At 41.0% G+C, this 14308-nt stretch overlaps 1 protein-coding gene across 1 annotated transcript in view; it reads right to left on the reverse strand.

Moving 5' to 3' along the window:
* Window positions 1–14308, reverse strand: part of Diaph1 (diaphanous related formin 1) — a 97612-nt gene that overhangs the window by 46169 nt on the left and 37135 nt on the right. Inside the window, 10 exon segments of the mRNA XM_038329850.2 lie at window positions 5628–5636; window positions 6017–6131; window positions 6691–7362; window positions 7994–8173; window positions 9738–9802; window positions 10519–10634; window positions 11648–11764; window positions 12450–12568; window positions 12738–12848; window positions 13839–13947. Of these exon segments, the coding sequence (XP_038185778.1) occupies window positions 5628–5636; window positions 6017–6131; window positions 6691–7362; window positions 7994–8173; window positions 9738–9802; window positions 10519–10634; window positions 11648–11764; window positions 12450–12568; window positions 12738–12848; window positions 13839–13947 (1613 nt within the window).

Raw genomic sequence — 14308 nt, forward strand, 5'->3', positions numbered from 1 at the left:
AGTGCTCAAACTTGCTGAGGAGCTATGCCTGCAGAGCCCCAGCATGGTCCATCCAGATGTCTTCTGTTTCACACAGGTGATGGCATCCATTTCTCCAATCTAGTCAATCTCTAATCAAAAGTTTCCAACTACTTTACTGACCCCAGGGAACTCCAAAACATTCTTCTACAATGATGCTATTGAGATCTGATGGAAGGATGGCAAGAAAAGAATTCTATAAAAACAAGTGCCTCTGAAATAATGCCTCTAGACAAACAAATTTCTTACCACCCCTCTAGGGACAAGGACAAAGCTTGTGCAGCTATTCTGACACAGGCAATGAAATGCTACTAAAAGAAAAGGTGGAAAGCAGCTTCTAGATTGTGGCAGACAGTGGGAAGACAGAGCAGAAAATGAAATAAACACTGAAGAAATGCACCGAGCCAAACACAGAGTATGTGCTAGAATGCATGTTCTACAGTACTTACTACTTGGAAGTAGAGCCAAGAGTATTAACTTCAACACGCCCCTCATTCAATCTTTATGCACACTAAAGTTTGAGACAGAATAGTACAAGTGGACATTTAAATATATAATAATGGCATTAAGATGGAAGAAGCTTAAGGTATACTGAGCCTCAAACTAGAAGATCAAAGTATCAAAAAATACACTTAAAAGGTCTTTTAAAATTTATTCATTTATTTTTCTCTTATGTGCAGTTGTGTTTTTGCCATGGTTGTCAGGCCCCTGGAACTGGGATTACAGACAGCTGTGAGCTGCCATGTGGGTGCTGGGAACTGAACCCGGGTCCTCTGGAAGAGCAGTCAGTGCTTAACCACTAAACTATCTCTCCAGCCCTTAAAATTTTTTTTGAAATTCATGTTAGATGATAATCTGGGTTTAAATAATGGTTTCAATTTAGGCTTATCTCTAATATTTTAATATAGTCACATACCAGAGTTTAAATAGAAGCAAACTATAAAAATGGAATTATCTTGAGACAGTAAGGAGTTTTTAAAAATACAGTATGTAATCAGTGTGCTAAGTTCTAACATGTTTGAAGTAGCTCTTCAGTAAAAACTGTGACAGAAATTGATTATTAATATGTTATAATACAGTCACTCATATCTAGAGAACTACCAAATTCACTGAAATAAGCCTCCCTTTAAGTCCACTGCAAGGAAGGGTATTATCTCACGAAGCCATTAGACTAAAAAGCAAACACTGTCCAGCCTTAAGACCCCCCCAAAGAAACAATGATATTACTCTTAAAAATAATAGCTTCAAAAATCAAAGGAACCAAGATACTAACTGCAAGATCCCTCTGCAACACAGTAAAATCTGACAGGCAGCATCTTGCTCTAATTTTACTGATCAGCCTGCCAAATGAGCCTCCTGGTCGGCAGAGGGCAGCATCAGAAGCAGTTTGTATTTGACAAAAGCAGCAAGGGCCGCTCTCTAACGTGACTGCATCACAACCCTGCGTAACAATGACACATCAAAAATAAGAGGGATCCATGTGCCATCTCGTGGCGAAAAGGAGAAGGGCACTGCTGCATACAGATTCTCAGATCCCTGCACTTTAGAAGGAATTAAAGCTAAATTATCTTTACCTTCCCTTAAATCTCCACCAGTAATTGCTCCCTGGAACCTACAACAGCAGCCTTCAAGCAAAATTTACAAAATTTCCTCCTAGTTTAGTTTTTAATCTCTATAAAAAAGCAGCAGATCCTCCTGTCTGATATTGGTACCTAAATAAAGAGGATAAATAAAACACAACTCAACCAAAAACAGCAGCAGAAGACCACAGAAAGTTGTCAAAATAAGAATCAGAGACTATGACCGACTGAGCCAAAGATAAGTGATTGCAAAGGAAACAGAGGAGAGAAAGTAACAGACCCAGAAGTTCAGAACACCAACCTCACTGTGCAGACGAGGCAAAGGGCTGATGTATGAGGGAAAACCTCTGGCGTAATTTTATGAGTAAACAGATTAAAACAAGATATATTTTACCTCATCAGAAATTTTAATAATTTCTTATTTTTGGCAGAAATATGAATTGACATAATATTACAAACCCAGTGACATGAGGGGAAAACAATGTCTCCTCCAGAAACCACTGTGCAGAAATATAAAGTATACAAAGATAAATAGGATTTTTCCTGTAGTCACGCTTGTAAAACAGAATACTGAAACAAAATTCTCAATAAAGGATTATATATATAGCTTTTATTATTCATGACAGAACACAACTGTCCACTTAAAATAATTCAATAGATAACACAAAACTTTAAAAAAGAAATAAGGCAAATTTATATATAATAATATAAAGAGATGGTAAAGGATGTTACACAAAATGTAGAATAGTATTTACCATGTGGAATCAGTTTGCTATACTAAAAAGTATATACATGCTATTACTATAGTTGGTCCTTAATTTTCCAATAAAGTTCTGTTTGATGTTTCCCTTTTTTATTCACATGAACTGAATCTAAATTAATTATGTGAATAACATAGGCATATAAAAAGCATGGTTAACCATGGTTACCACAGGAAGAAGGGAGATTTTCTGTTTTAGAGTTTCAGAGTATTCTATACATTGTGGCAATGATGGTTAGTCATTCAGGAACTGCCTTTAGATAGGATCACAGGAACAGAAACGACAGAAAATAAGGAATACAGTGGTACAAGCTTTGCAAGTTCACATTCTGATTACTTCAATTTTCTCTAGGGAATGCTGGGCCTTTGAGAGAAAAGGTGTGAAGACAGCAATTAGAAAAGTACAAACCCGAGTAGATTAGAAATGTTTAAAGGAAGCTGGTGAGATGGCTCAGTGGCCATCGGTGCTTGTCACCAAGCCTGGAGACTGAGTTAGATCCTCCCAGATCCCCATGATGGTGAGAATCAGCTCTTCCAGGCGGCCCTCTGACTTTCCAAAGTGCACCACGGTATTTGTGTGTTGTACCTCTGCCCATACAAAATACATGTAATAAAAGAATAAAAGTTAAAAAAAAAAAAAAAACCCATAATGCTGAAAGGTCAGTGTGGTGGTGCCTGCCATCCTATAATACCTGCTCTTGAGAAGAATCAAAAAGATATTGCATTTGAGGTCAACCTGGGCTGCAGGTTGACTAGGTTACTGAATTCAAGATCAGCATGGGAAACATGACACCCCGTATCAAAAACCAACTAAGCCAAATCAAAAAAAAAAAAAAACAAAAAAAAAAAACAAAACAAAAACAAAAACTTAGGATACAACTACCTAGAAGTTTCAAAGACCAAGCAATATAATGAGGAGCAACAGACAATGAGACAAAAATAAGAATACTTACTATTTGGGAAGCTAAGAGAAGAAAGTATAGAGGCAGGGAAGAATAGTGTGTGGTCTCTTCCAGTAAGTCAGAAATACACAGCTACAGATCCAGTGTGGACAAGGTGGAATCAACAAGGATCATGGTTTTAGCAACCATGATGAAATGAGAGAGACCCTCAATGGAAGAAAAACACCAGAGGAATGATTATAACGTTTAGCCATAGAGTTTTAGGTGAGGGGTGCAGTCATCAAGGAGGTGAGACTGGCTGGAAGTGCCAGTGTGCCTGAAGGACTGCTGGGGTCACAATACTAAAGAAGAAAGTGGGCTGGAGATGTGCTGTTAGTGGAAACAACTACCTGTGTGAGGTCCCAGGTTTGAGCTTCAGTTTTGTAAATGTGGGGTCGACAGAGCACATAGGACCTACACAGGTGGTAGAACACTAAGCTAGTGGAAGGCCTACAGTTATTTATCGTGCACACAGGAGAGGAAAGGTGAGAAAGAGTAAAGGAACTGAGAGACATATGCAGCAAGAATCTTAAGGGTTCATCATGACCCTTTATATAGGAACTGGGGGAAATCAGGGCTGGGAGATGGCTCAGTGGGTAGAGCACTTGCCACTAAGCCTGATGACCTGAGTTTGATAAGGGACCTACATGGCGGAAGAAGAGAACTGGCTCCTAAATGCTGTCCTGTGATGTCCACATGTACACTGTGGCATGCACATATCCATACACTCACCAAGTAATTTTTAAAAAAGAATGATGTTGTGGAAAGTTAAATTAGAAGTGGCACAGTCTGGAACAGAAAGAACAGTCAGGAACTCATTTTGTGGAGAACTCAAGAGTAACTTACAATATCCATAGATGGTAACACAAAGGGAAGTGGGTGATACAAACTGGTATCAGATTCCAAATCATGAGTTTCTAGTAAAGAGAAAAGCAGAAGGGTCTGAAAGAGATGACAGAGAACAAAAAGGGCACTACCCCATCTCTAGGTCGTCTGGGGTGAGGAGGACAGAAGAAAGCAGGAGAGACCAAAAGGAAAAGCAGTACTGAGGAAGTCGAGGACTAACACACAATGTTGTTCTAGGAACAGACCATCAATTCTAGAGAGTACTATGAAATATTTTTGAGAACTTAGTTGGAAGACAGAATAAAAAATACACAGAATCTTAAGAGATTGAAATACGGAAGAATGGGAAGGACTGAAGACTGTGGAGCTTCCTGTGGCAACAAAGCCTTGGCATACTATCAGATTCTGTAGACCTCAATATGTCAAAGTTTGAGAAAGGATACATACAAGCTCACTTTATACCACTGGTGAGAGAGGTAACAACACAAAATACATGTAGCACATTATCATATGAGTCAGATTCCTTAATTATCATATAAGCCAGAGTCCTTAAAACCCAGGTATTGGGTAGATTTGTGATTTTAGATCCCAAATGCTTTGTGCTAACAGCCTCACCCTCCTCAAAATCCAGAATAGCTAGTAAGGAAAGGTAAAACAACCCCAACAGGTGAGTGGACAGCACCTCTGGGTCTACTAAACTTTAGAAACAGACAGAACAGACATCTTTCTGCCAAGAGACTCGCTGAACAGGGGAAGCCGGTTGAGCTCTCACAATCTTGTTTCTAGAAGTTTAAGTGGCAGAAGCTATAAAATTCCCTAATATTAGCTGGGCATAGTGTTGCAAACCTGTAATCCCAGCACTCAGGACACAGAAGCAAAACTTCCAAATGAGGTTGCAGGCCAGTCAGTACTAAGACCCCCATCTCAAAAAACAGCAAGAGCAAAAGATTTGTGAATACTAATAAAGATACAATTGGGTGAGTGCCACCTAGTGGACAGAAGAAGTCACGGGGAAATGGCAAACACCCTCTGTTCTTGCTGGGGAAGGGATTACTGGCCCCTCCAAAGGCTCCTCCTGAAGCCCAAAGCCAAAATAAAGCTAGGCAGGAACAGCAGACTGGCCAGCGACCTGCTGTTGCCCATGCTGACTCCTGTATCAACAGTAACAAGCTGTAGAATAAAGGTGAATTTGGTCTAAACCTAACTAGAATACTGCTTTTAATAAAGATGGAAAATAAAATTTAACTACTGGGTATGTTCCCAAGAACTTACAAGACAGAACCAACAGAATCCATGATAAGACTCCTTGCTGATCACAACAAGATGAAGGGAGAATGTAGACTGGGGGAGGGGAAAGAGGAAGACTAGCAAATTTCCATCTTCTAACGAGAAATCCCTTTACACTTATTTAATCTTTAATCTTTTACTCTGATATTCAATACTAATAACTGACCCAACTAAAAGGCTCTTTTGCATTCTTACCTTTGGAAGCTGCAGGAACCAAGAGGGCCAGGAGGAAAACGCATCAGATATTGAAAAGAAACAAAACAGGAAGTACAGATAGAACTTGGTTATTATAGATACTTGTAGCTCAGTCACCCAACCTGTTCAAGGTACTCACTGACCCTACTAATTAAATACTCTGGTCTAAAAACAACACAACAGAGCTTTTGGTACCTTGTATCCTTGTTAGTATACTGCTGCAAAATACTTACATGCAGCAATTTTCTTTCCCAGCCCCATAATAACAAAAACATTCTCTTTTCCTTGGAATGGGAAAAATCAGTGTCTTCTCTTCCCAACCCCCTTCTACTCTCACCAAGGAAGGGAAAAGCTCTCCCTGTCTGGAACTAAGGAGAGCACTCACTCACTTTTGGTCTGGGCAGAGAAGGCAAGGGTAAGTTTGGCAAAAAGTTCACTGTTCTCAAAGCGGTCTTCTTTCACCTTTGTCCAGAAGCAGTCCTGGGAAAGGTCCTCAGCCACGAACTGTGCAAACAGACAGGTGGTAAGAGCTGCTGGGCTGAACTCTAACTCCCTGTGCTAGAACAGTGACTCTAATGATCAGCAATGTTGACTAGCCTGGGATTAATTTAGGACACAAGACAGTAGCTGTGCCCTTCATAGGGAAGCAGGAGGCAATGCTTCTGGTAAGTTTACTGGTAACAGTCAAGAATCAAAGTCAATTATGCTGATCTTCCTCCTAATCCCAAATTTTCCAGTTTCACAAGCTTTAATTAAAGCCTTACTCCCAATGTTCCTTGCTCTACATTTCTCCCACAAATCTGGCTATCAAATCTGGCTATGTTGAACTTAGTTTCTAGAAGCAAAAGAATGACCCAACCACAGGGGTCACAAACACATCGTGGGCTGTACAAGCATAATTTCAGTCATGTGCACCCTGGTGAAGTGACAGCTGTCAAACTACCATAGTGCTCATTTTACCACAGAAAAGTCAAATGTATTAAGATAGGTTAACTTTCATTAAGATATATTCACGTAGGACCCACAAATCTCTCTGTGGTAATATCTGAAACAGAGAAGTTACCTTGGACCAGTTTGGCCTCCGGAGCTGCACCTCTGGCTTATAAACTTTTTTAGGGGTTAATCCAAATGGCAGAACTGGGGCTGCAGGAATCCCAAATCCAAAGGGGGGAGGTGGAGGCACGCCCATTCCAGGTGGAGGAGGAATGCCAGGACCTCCGGGAAGAGGGGGAGGGGGAGGAGGCAGTCCTGGTCCTCCAGGTAAGGGAGGGGGTGGGGGGACACCAGGCAAAGGAGGGGGAGCTGGTATACTAGCACCTCCAGGCAAAGGAGGAGGTGGGGGGACGCCAGGCAAAGGAGGGGGAGCTGGTATACTAGCACTTCCAGGCAAAGGAGGAGGTGGGGGGATGGCAGCACCTCCAGGCAAAGGAGGAGGTGGGGGGATGGCAGCACCTCCAGGCAAAGGAGGAGGTGGGGGGATGGCAGCAACCCCAGGCAAAGGAGGGGGAGCGGGTATATCAGCACCTCCAGGCAAAGGAGGGGGAGGAGGTGGAAAGGTACCTCCAGGAAGAGGAGGTGGGGGTGGGGGAGGTGGAATAACAGTGCCAGGGTCACCAGGCAGAGGCGGGGCAGGGGGAACAGCAGCACTGCTAGAAACAGAAGGAGCAACAGCCACAGCAGAGAGAGAAGCCATTTCCTTCTTGGCATCTTCTAGTTCTTTTGACAGCTTGGCAACCTAAAGAAGCAACACAGAATTAAGTACTTCTCACCCCACTTCAGTCACTACTAGAGCTGCAAGGACCTAGGAAAGCGCTTAATCCAAAGTTCTGTTCAACCACAGATGGACTGAGGGGTCAGAGTACATGATTCTTCTCAGAGACACACTGCTACTCTGGAGTAGGAGTAGAGTAAAACTAGATAGAGCTCAGTTTAGTTTTAGGGTGCTAACTGAAGTATGTGCTATACAGTTAATCCCACAACTATACAAATGATCAAGTAGCACTACTGTAGGTTGTCTACATTTTTGTAACTGCAGAGAAAAGAGAGTGAAGGTATCACAGAAGCATAAACTAAGTTGGATGGGCAAATAAGCCAATAGCTTACTGTTGACTCCCAAATGCATAGGTCAGTTCTGGATTCTACCATAAGTAACTTTAATCTTTCTTTACATTCTTCTATATCTAAATGTTTTGTCTTATAATACCATACTCCCAAAGCAAAACTAAAACCATTAAATGACTATTAAAACACACCATCTACCTGATGATCCAGCTGCTCTTCCCTAGCATAGGGAACCTATGGCCGTGTGACCCATGACCAACACAGCTGAACTATGGAGGGCAGCTGCAGTCCTGCTCAGACATTACCTCTCCGGTCAGCTTTGACACCTCTGCTTCTAGATCTTGTTTTTCTGTAGCAATCTGCTGCTTTTCAGAATCCAATGCATTCTTTTCTCCTTGCAGATCCTGAAGTTTCTGCTCAAAGTCATTTTCCATCTTTTTCATTTCTACTTGTAACTCATGCCGGGCTGTTAACTCTGAGTCCAACTAAAGAAGAAAAAAAATCAGATTCCCAGCAATCTGTCTGTCATAGCCTCAGTTGTAAACACAACAAAAACCTACAGTCACCAGGGAAGAGGGAACCTCAAATGAAGAATTCCTCAGATCAGACTGGCCTATGGTCATGTCTGCTTAAGAAAGGTAGCTGATCAAGCCAGGAAGCAGCATTCCTCTAGTTTCTGCTTCAAGTTCCAGCCTTAGCTTCCCTGATGACAGACTATCAAGCGGAAGATGAAATAAACCCTTTTCTCTTCAAGTTGCTTTAGGTCCTGGTGTTGATCAGAAACCAGTTAGAAACATAAGGGCTAGTTCCTGTAATTTACTATTTTGTCTCAACACCTACTCTATAGAGCTTACTGACCCATCTAAGTAATGCTTTGAAAAGAAGAGAACAGTATGATCCTGACTTTAAAATCAAAGTTAAAGGGAGGAGACAAGAGACCATGTTCATAGTCTTCCTACTTAAATAGCCAGAAACCAAGTCAGCTAATCGAAGACTTGAAAGACCTTTAATCATGTCCTGGTTAGTTTTGTGTCAACTTGACACAAGCTAGAGTCATCATAGAGGAGGGAGCCTCAATTGAGAAAATGCCCCTATAACTAGGCAGTGGTGGGGCAGCACTCAGGAGGCAGAGGAAGACTGAGTTCGAGGCCAGTCTAGTTCAAAGAGTGAGTTCCAGGACAGGACAGCCAAGGCTACAGAGAAACCCTGTCTCAAAAGTCAAAAGACCAAAAAAGAAAAAGAAGGGGACAAAAAACAAAGAAAATTGAAAAAAAGAAAATGCCCCTGTAAAATTGGGCTGTAGGAAAGCCTGTGGGGCATTTTCTTAATTAGTGATTGATTTGGGAGGCCTCAGTCCATTGTGGGCCAGAACACCTCTGAAGGCTGGTGTTTCTGGCTTAAGACAGCATGAGCAAGTCATGTAAGTAGCACCCCTCCATGGCCTCCGCATCAGTTCCTGCCTCCAGGTTCCTGCCCTGGATGAGCTCCTGCTCTCACTGCTTTTGGTGATCAACTGTTATAGGGAACTGTGAGTGAAATAAATCTCTTCCTCCTCAAGTTGCTTTTGGTCATGGTGCTTCAACACAGCAATAGTGACCCTAACTAAGACACACCAGGACAGCTGCCTTGCACAATTCCAGCCACGGCAGGAATCCTTAATTACTACAGAAATAACAGGAACTGAGGCATACTCCACTTCCTGCTGTCCTGGAGTAAGAGGAACACTTACATAAAGTATTATCCGTCTTTGCTGGCTTGCCTAGTGGCCCAAGAACATTGCGAGATCACCTCTAGCTTCTCATTTCACATCAGTACTCTGTCTCACTAACAAAAAGATTTCCCTCTAGAAACCTTTAGATTCTAAATGCTTTCAAAATATCACAGACAATACTGTCTCGCATGTCAAAAAACAATTATCTTCAAAGAAAAATATATATACCCTAAACGTACGTATGTTTGTTTTGCACATCTATGTATTTGTGGTTTACCCTAGAGACTGAACCTAGGCTTTCTCACACAAAAAGTAAGCACTGATCCCCTCATACGCACCTTTTTTTCTAGCTCTGTAGCTTTGGCCTCAGATTTTTCCACCTTTGTTTTATCAATCATTTGATCTGAAAATAAAAAACAATTTGATCTGAAAACAACTCAGTAAGTAAAGTTCTGTTTCCTAAGTCTGTGCCTCTGCTCCTAAGCCTCCAATATACTCAAGGGCAGTTGTCTATCCTTTTGTTGCTGTTATTCTTAATGTTCTACACTAGAACAAGAAATGCAAGTTTCAATTAAATACAATTTACACTTTATCTTAATTTTATTTATACAGTTGTTTTACTTTTTGTGTGTATGTGAGTGCATGAGTGTATACGTATGCGTTGAGTATAGGCATGTGTATGTAAGACATGTGAAAGTCAGATGACATCTATCAAGAGCGGCACTTGCCACCATAAGGAATCTGGGGCACAAACTCAGATCCTCAGGCTTGCATGCAAGCACCTCTACTTACTGCCACCTTGCATGTCCTCAAGCTATGACTTCTAAGTGCGAGGTACAGCAATCACATGGAGGATGGCTATGTGTGACCTTTATGATTTTGAGACCAGCAGGGTCAGAAAACGCTGAAGTCTGCAAAAAGCAGTCTATAAGAAAGGGCAAGATTTTCAATTTGTGCAGAAATAAACTAAAGAGACCACATAATCCTAGCAAAAAGGGTATACTGAAAAAGAACAGAAATAGGGACAAGAATAATTTCTTTGAAAATTTCATTGAAAGAAGAAAACAAAAGGTATAAGCGCTGAATGTTTTGATGAATCAAGTAGGAAAGCCTGCTTACCAATCAATCCCTCAATATCAATCTGGAGGTGCCGGCACTTGAAGTCAGGATCAGTTCCATTCTTGTGTAGAACTATCTGAGAAATACATTCTTCAATCAATTTATAGTACTGTGGCCTATGAAAGAAACAAAACAGACTTACCAAAGTGAAATTAAAATGTAACTTCCAGAAGTATTCTGGATCAAGAAAAGCTAACTTCTTTGACAATAAAGAATTAAGGATAAGTATTCTGAAAAGAGCTTTGGTGAAGCTAAAAAGCATCACTGCTGTGCTAGGGAATTCTCTTCCAGCTCAGCTCTTATTCTTCAGATACTCAACAGTTCTTATAGGCTGGGCTGTAGTTCAGTCATGTGGAAAACATGAATGTCAACATGCACACACTCTCATGCACACACTTAAAAAGATTTTTTATTGTGTGTATATCTGTATATATGTACATGTATAAAAGTGCCCATGGAGGTTACAAGTGTCAGATGGAATTACAGCTGGTTTGTGAAGCTGATATGAGTGTTGGGAACTATTGGATCCTCCACAAGAACAGTATGCACGCTTAACTTCTGAGCTATCTCTCACCCCCCAACAAACAGGGTTTCTCTGTCAAACAGTCCTGGCTGTTCTGGAACGCACTTTGTAGATCAGGCTAGCCTTGAACTCACAGAGATCTGCCTGTTGCTGCCTCCGGAGTGCTGGGATTAAAGGTGTGCGACACCACTGCCCTGTCCCAACATACTTTCTTAACCTCTGCTTCCCAATGCCAGTACTTTCCCATTTAAATAAACAGTCAGGCTTGATTCATATGATCCTCCTTGTCAGGCTACTGCTGATCTCTACATCCAGGCAACCAGAAAGAATTTTAGGTTGCCATCTGTCTTTAATGTCATCCTTACCCCACTTACCCATTCCTTTCTAAGGGCATTCCACACAAGGACTATTCCAAAGAGGTGCCTTTCAACTGAACTAAAGCAGTTGTTATGTTGATCAAACAGCTGACAACTTCTTTTAGATTTGTGACTAATGAACTCCCACAGTGTTTTTCCTTTCTTTTTAAACTTTCTAGAACAATCTTTGAATTTAAGGATGCTGCTTTTCCACTCAGACTCAACATTTCCCACAGGTATATAAGCTTACCTAGCCTCATAATCATTTCGAACCAATAGGAGATGCTGCAGGATGGACAGGAAGTGTGGCTCTGCCTTTGAGTCTTTCACTGTGTTCAAAAGAATCTGGAAGATTTCACCAAAGTCAGTAGAAAGGACAGGCTAAGGAAATCAAACATTTAGAAGCCGTTTGACAGGTGGCTTGCTGAAAGATGCCACTTCCACTCTAACAACTGTTCCAAAAACATCTCTAGTTCCTTTAGCCAAGAGTGCTACTATCCTTAGACAAAGGATCCCTAGCACTTAGCCTGAAAATCTACGACAGAAAATAAAAATAGAACCACCTCAAAGTTACCCGTGGCAGGTAATCAAATACGTAATAGAAATATTGTTTGTCAGTCCAAAGAGTTCTACATAGCACCCATCTCAGTAAGTTATTGCGTTCTAAGAAACATACAGATTTGGATGGATGCTTTAAGATGGGAGGGAAATCTGGTTGCAACATCTGCTACTTTACTGCCAGGTGGATGGATGCTTTCAGGTTAAGAAGGTCACCTTTAAAGGCTTTCCTGGTCCATGATGGACAGCAATATAAAGACACCAGTTTTATTAAAAATAAATATATATAGTTTTGAGACAGGGTCTCTCTATGTAGCCTTAGCTGTCCTGGAGCTCACTATACAGACCTGGCTGTCCTAAAAGTCAAGATCCCCGCCTGAGTGCTAGGAGACAAATTCAAGGCATGTGCCACCACACTCAGTCTTATGCCCTATTCTCTAAGTCATCACTTGCCACAATACTCCATAATTCAGTCATCAGTCATAAAAGGATATTCCATCTCCATGCGAATGTCTTCTAGCCGTCCCTTCAGATCATATAAATCTTCCTCCGCTTGTTCATCAAACACGTTTAGCTGGACTCTCATATCGTCATTGTCAATCTCCCGAAGCTCCTGGCAATGATAGAAGAAGTCAGGGAACCCAAAAATTTCCTGTGTGCCTAGAAATCCAAACCTTTCAACCTGCTGTTTAAGTTGAAAACCAGAATCACCTCAGTGATGATCAGGGCTGTGCAAGCAGGGAGGAACAATCCAGACGTCTTAATGAAATGTTTTATCTTACCTGCAACACCTGATGCAGCCCCAAGCGCATTAGTTCACTTCGAATGTGAACTCGGAAGTCAAATTCTTCTGCAGGAGTGATGAGAGCATTGATCAGCTGTAGGCATCCCACCTGAAATAAGCAAATCCAGGTGCTATGTCAACATTAAGCCTTATGGATAAGGATTCCACTATTTATATACATTCTGGAGCTCCCTAAAAAGATACAGAACAAAAACTATAGGAAAGAATTTTTAACTAGAGCAACAAAACATTGTTGAGTGCAAGTCTGGAGTACTTAGTGTGTAAATGAATCCAAGGATCTAACAGAATATGTTCCTATAGAAAATTGCCCTTCCTCAGGTGCTAATAACTGATTTACTCCCCCAATATCACAAGGAGGAAAGTAGTTATTTGTTTTTTAGAGAATAAAATCATTTTCTTCAGAAAAAAAATACTAAAATATAAAAGACATAGTTGAGAACCACTCTATTATTTTTATTAAAAACTTTTAGTATTTTCAATTATGTGTGCATTTTGTGTGTGTGTGTGTGTGTGTGTGTGTGTGTGTGTGTGTGCAGGTGAATGCACACATGAATACCAGTGTCAGAAACCCCTGGAGCTGGAGTTACAAATAGTTGTGAGCTGTCTGATAAGGGTGCTGGGAATTCAACTTGGTCTTCTGGAAGAGCAGTATATGCTCTTAACTGATGAGCCATCTCTCCAGGTCCCATATAGTCTATTAAAAGGCCAAATGACACTAGACATGGTGATGTAGACCCATGAATCAGGAGGCAGGAAAATCACCAATATTTGCCCGGGCAATTATCACATGTGTAATTCTAGAACTTGGGAGGCAAAAAGATCAGATATGTCTAGCCTGGACTATATAATGTGTTTGAGGCCAACCCAGACTCTTAACACAAAATAAAAAATTAAAAAGGGCTCTCAGATTCAGTGGTTGTTCAGTAGTAGGGGGCTTGCCCAGTACAAGCAAAGCCCTCAGTTCGATTTCCTGCACCACAGAAAAATACAAAGGACAAACGAACTCTGGTCTTTCCATTTTGAATTCTAGCCTATTCTGTTCTATTGTTAGCCCAGTTTTAAGAGTATATAAACATACTTTGAGTGCAATGGAGGTCCCACTTTTTAATCCATCCAGCAGTGGCTGGAAGCGTTCAAGCTCATCCATTTCAGCTCTCTCTGTCATTGCCTCCAAAACTCGTTCATTCCTGTCCAAAATAAAAGAAAGTGAACTGCCCAGGTACACTGACACAGACATGGATAGATTTGGCAGGGAATAAACCAATTGGGAAACAAGACATTATCAATGCTTTCAGGCATCTGAAATTATTCTCTTAACCCCCACAGACATTAGAATTTGATAAAAAGGAATGGATTATGTTCTGAGAAAAAAAAATTCCTAAAACCCTTCTTAGGCTCCTACTCATGAATACAAAATTAAGACCTCTGAGCTATGAAATATAAATTACTCTGACTTTTTAAGGACCATTTCATATTAAGAGTACTAATCAATCTCTAAAAAACATTACATGTGGTCTACTTCTAGAATTTTCTGCTTGGAGTATCATG

This window comes from Arvicola amphibius, chromosome 5, assembly GCF_903992535.2.
Source record: "Arvicola amphibius chromosome 5, mArvAmp1.2, whole genome shotgun sequence".
Lineage (NCBI taxonomy): Eukaryota > Metazoa > Chordata > Mammalia > Rodentia > Cricetidae > Arvicola > Arvicola amphibius.